This window comes from Cynara cardunculus, unplaced genomic scaffold (genome assembly GCF_001531365.2).
Source record: "Cynara cardunculus var. scolymus isolate 2C unplaced genomic scaffold, CcrdV1 Un_Scaffold_5146, whole genome shotgun sequence".
Classification (NCBI taxonomy): domain Eukaryota; kingdom Viridiplantae; phylum Streptophyta; class Magnoliopsida; order Asterales; family Asteraceae; genus Cynara; species Cynara cardunculus.
This window is the reverse complement of record NW_020202255.1, coordinates 16,542-21,992: the sequence shown is the minus strand read 5'-3', so window position 1 is coordinate 21,992 and position 5,451 is coordinate 16,542. Positions and strand designations below refer to the sequence as shown.

At 35.3% G+C, this 5,451-nt stretch overlaps 1 protein-coding gene across 1 annotated transcript; it reads right to left on the bottom strand.

Annotated features, from left to right (window-relative positions):
- Positions 1–1,149: 1,149 nt before the first annotated feature.
- LOC112504295 lies at positions 1,150–3,304 on the bottom strand. Its single transcript, XM_025108234.1, has one exon. It carries the CDS (start codon positions 3,124–3,126, stop codon positions 1,336–1,338), a length of 1,791 nt encoding a protein of 596 aa, XP_024964002.1. The 5' UTR covers positions 3,127–3,304; the 3' UTR covers positions 1,150–1,335.
- Between the last annotated feature and the right edge of the window lie 2,147 nt (positions 3,305–5,451).

Genomic DNA, 5,451 nt, shown 5'->3' with positions numbered 1-5,451 from the left:
CCTAAATTCTTTTTATTAATTGATATGTTGTTATAATCAGTTTATGGATCTAACGATTATTAACCTTATCATTTTCAAAAAAAAAATCATTCTTTCATATACTCACAGCTATTCTTCACAATAAAGATGTCATTAATATGGGATAACCAAAATCACATCATACATCAAGATTTTGAAATAAGTAACTATAATATTACATATTATATGTCTTCCATTTTTCTTTACTATATGTTAAGATTTCATACAAATAATTTTGTTCTGCAAGATGAATGTAGTCATTTACCCAACTAACATTTTATTTTTAAGAGAATAACACCCTTTTATATCTATATTAATTTTTTAAACTAAGAATTTCCCATCAATGTTGGATAACCAAAATAAAACCATACTTTGAAATTTAAAAATACTTAAATCTTATAAAAAAATTATTCTAAATTTTGTATGGTTGACTTTCTTGTCAAAAGTGATTGGCCAAAATGAGTCAAGCCATGAGTATGGAGGGTCGATCAAAATGATCAAACAATATGAGTTTATATGATCGGTCAAAAAGAGTCAACCTCATGAGTTGCAATAAAGGCATCTTATCCTCCCTTCATATACCAACCATTTATTTTTAATTTTTCATCTCTCAATAAATGTGAGATACACAAAACTCAACCACAATTTAAAATTACAAAATACTCATTATTTATACTGGTGTTGGATTGGAGATGCCCCAATCCACATTGAATTTCACAAATAACTTGTCTTTGTTATAAACATTACTCTTCATTATCTTAGTTAAAAATACGGTCTCTTTCTTAAAAAATGGAGGTAGCTCCATCTTTATTTAAGCTATCACCCACCATGATCCATTTCATTTCAATAAATCCCTCACCTAACAAGCGTGAAGTCATAAGAAAATAACGGAAATCGACAAATCTAGGAATTTCTTCAAAAAAATCATCTATGTATAAAGAAAAGAAAACCCGTAACTGATCTTCAGAATAATATTAACACGAACAAACAGATCTTCTGATATTGTTTTCATTATAGTTACTTTATACGGTTTAGGATCTAGCCCTTAATGTCGTACACAAATTTGTAATGAATTGACTTAGGTATAAAAAGGAAAACAAGGATGGATTTTTGTAATTAACTCTTAATTTTATTACTAATATTTAGTGAGAAAAATACTACAAGGAAAGAAATATAATAAAGAATCACCATTACACCCATACGGGCCTCAACTACATTGTAAGTGGCATATAAAAAAATCAAAAATACATGATGGCATACAACACGACCATGACCTATGCAATTCGCCGACTTGTATTATCTCGGCTATAACCCACGCTATCTTGCACACAGTACATTCAGCAGCACATGACACAGCATGAGGTCAACAAAATACTGGTGCCCAATCTGACCGTCCCTCCACCGCATCTTCGCCGGAGCTCTTCCGTAGTGCACCCCATCATTGCATCGATTATCGAAATGCCAAGGATAAGTCATGTCGAAATGATCGACCACATGATCAATTACTCCAAACTGCCTCAGCTTGTCTAGCAACACACCGTTGAATGCTTCCATTTTGTTGGGATTGAACACCAATCTCCGCGCATACCCGCCAGTGGCCACCGTCGTCCTGTATATGACCTCCGGTACCACAACCTTTCTCCGCCTCACCCCGCCAAGAACCTCTGCCCAAAATGCAGCAGCATCCTGGGCACCCTTTGTGAATTTTCTCAAATTAGGCCAATAAACCCCATCGTGTAAACCCGAATTCATGATTAATGTGTCCGGAACAATTTCGCCGGAAAAATACTTCTTCAGGTAATCTCTGTAAGCATCGTTGTAGAGCGAATTTAAACCCTGATAGTTGCCTGTGTGGTTATAGTGACCGTTGAAAACGCTGGTGATCCGAACCGACTGACCCGGATTTTTTGGGTTGGTAATGTTCATATCAAACAGCCTTGGAACAGTGGCGATTTCAACATTCAACACAAAATTAAGCATGTTTCGAATGGTATCACAGTGATTCGAATCCCCCCAGAAGAAGAGCCAACGATTATTCAAGCATCTCCAAGCTGCTTTGGCATCAAACAGCTTGAATGAACAATGGGTCGAATAGACCCAACCATTACTCTCCACGGATCCCAACGATCCATCACACCATGGATGCTTACATGGGTAGTCGCGTTGGAGGCATCTGTATCGGCCATCTTTGCTGATCATACACTCGTCGTTCTTCCCATGTCGTGTCCAACGACCTGCCCAAGCATCCCTCGTGTAATCGGATTTCTTGCATCTTCTTATTTCCGGCAACCGGTGAGATGAGTTTGAGTTCTTAAAAGTGATCGGAAATACACGAAGAACTTTATCGAATGCGAATCGCTCCGGCGAGAACTTCAAGCCCTGGTAGTGTCTAAACAATAGAATAATTGTTAGATTATAATCCCCGACGAAATCGGGATGAACTTGGAGGGAAAATGAGTATCTACCATCGCCAAAATCCTTGATTGGGGGACGAGATTTCCAGGCATCACCGGAAAGATCAGTTTCAAAATAATCACCACCCAAACACCGCGGTCTACCGGAGTTATCCAATGCTTGGATAACATACTCGTGTCTGTCTCCAGCCCATAAGTCAATTTGGTGATCAAGATTATCCAGACCCTGGATAAAGATATCTTCTGTGCTTGAATCTTTACATGGCTCCCCACCAGGAGTCAGCCACCGTGCCAGTAGGTTCGATGAGTAATCCGGGTCTAGCTCAGCCGAAACCCACTTCAGAATCACTGGAGCTGGAGGTTTTCCGGTAACATTAACCAGATCCGTGGTATCATTTAAGGGTTTAATTGGTGAAACTTCCTGGATTCCGGCGAAATCTTGATTTTCTTGGTTCGTCAAATTGAAATTGATAGAAACATCAGAACCGTTGGTGGTGCTGAAATTCTTTAGACCTTTAACAAGATTAACATCAAACTTGACAAGAAAATCTTTGTGAAAGTCACTAACATCGAGACTATCAATAGCCCAGAAGATCATCAATCCAAGAACAACAGCCAACACCAAAACCCTAAAAGACCAGTGAATCGTAGACCGGAAGACCCATGATGCATGAACAGGCTTTTCAGGCAACATATTCCTACAAGATCAAAGAAAACAAACCAAGGCAGAGCTGGATTGATGGGCGAGTAGGGTGGTGACAAATGAACTTGTACGGAAAAGAGATTGAAACAGAGTTTATAGTAACTTTCTCGAGAAAGTAAAAGAAAGACTTGTGGGAAAGAGAGAGTCTGGTAGTCTTTGGATTCTTGCTTCTTTCCCTAAGCTGCGTTTGCAGATTGCGGTGTGAGGAGTTGGGAAAGGGTTTGGGGGGACTCCAAATGGGAATGGGGGAAGAAAGAGAATGGCATTCGCATTTTGGCAGCGGCAGACAGCTAATAACTTTTTCTAGATGCCAAATGTCCAACAGTTGATGGTTTGATCTAAAATCACACCCATTTCTTAAACAGTTTGCATTAATTTATTTTGATGTACTTTTATCATTAATAATATTTATGTTATGTTTGATAAATTCATTGATAACTTAACTTCTAACTAATAAATTAGATGCTACATAAAAGTAGATTGTTAATTAATGAGATATTTGTTAATGATTTCTAATTGATAAATTAATAAACAAAATTAAATAATAAGACAAATAACAATTTAAAAGAAAAAATTAATTAAAATTGACATTTTCCGATGTTGTTAGGCTCGTAATTTGTTAAGAGGTCAAAATGTAAAAGAGTTTCTAAACCAGACCTGTTAATCGAGGGACCAAATCTATAAGTTAATTCAATCACCTCCAAACCGCCGACCTTGGTGACCTATAGCTATTTTACAGATTTGGTCCACGTACTTGGGGATCTGGTTCAAAATTTCTTTTTCCGTTATTTACCCCTCCAAGAATTGCGGACATGCTACTTGCGAATCTAGTGACATTTTGGTGATTTTAGGAGAGAAATGGCTAGAGATGAAATCACAAGTCGAAAATGATTATTTTAATTAATTTCCCGATTTAAAATCATCTATATATAAGGGTCTAATCAAATGAGAACTGTTTTGTTTGTGGTAACCGTGAGATCCAATCTCAACCACAAATCAAAGGTTAAATTAGAAAATTAATAATTTTAGTAATTTAAACTTGAAATATTAATTAAGGGCATTTTAGGGGCCGTTTACCAAATACTTACCCGGTAAGTTTAATATTACTATTTACTTACCGGGTAAGATTTTAGTCAACCAAAACGACATTGCATGTAACAATTTACCTGGTAAGCGCTTATCATGGTAAGAGTCACCGCCCTCACTTATTAGGTAAGACTCTTGGTCCTTGTCTCGTTCTTACCGGGTAAAATTCTTGGTTCATACCATATTCACTCGGTGAGGTAACGTGACTTGATAAGCGTTTACCCGGGTAAGCGTTTGGTAAACGGCCCCTTGATGATTTTATATGTATCATCTCTCATCTCCCCTATTTCCTCTCTCCGGCGAATCTTATTCCGCGAACCATATTCCGATGAACCTTATGTAAACACAAGATACACATTGTGATGCCTACAAATGATATTCACTGTGATACCCATATATACATACAAGATGCATAATGTGATACCATTTGTAAAGCAATGAAAATAACAAAAATGTACACTATGATACATTTCATAAAACAAAGAAAATACATTGTAATACACGTGAAACATTACGAACGTTATCACTATGATACACTTTGATTCACAAAATGTTTTTAAAATATGATGTATATTGGGTAATTGATATACTAGGTAACTAATTTTTAATTAAATATTTTCATTTTAAATAAATTAATTAAATATTTTGATTAATTGTCAAAAATAGAATTACTATATTAAACTTTTAATTTATTTAAGAAATATCCTTAAATATCTCAAATGAGTGGTTCACATTGGATCAGTGTTACCACAAACTAATCAGTTCTTCTTTGAATGAGCCTATATATATATATATATATATATATATATATATACATATAGGCGAAGGACCGTCTGAGAATGAAAGTTTTGGTGAAAAATGTAAGAAGAGATCTGAACTTTTGATCACTTTTATTATCATATTCACCCATGAATTACGCTTTAGAGGAAAATTAATCTGATGCATCTCGGTGTACCTGATTAGTATTGACATTCAATTAGTATTGATCCAAATATGGAGATCTCTTTTTATGTTTCTCATCATAGTTTCTCTTCTCATTAGAACCCAATATATATATATATATATAGGTGGAGGTTCAAACGAGAACCCCTGTGATTTACGAAAACGCGAGAACAACTYAATAAMCACAAACTTTTTTAATTAATAAATTAACTTTTATTATATATAAATAATTTAAAAAGGGCAGTATTGTAATTAAGTAATTTTTATAATTTTTATTTTATTTTAATT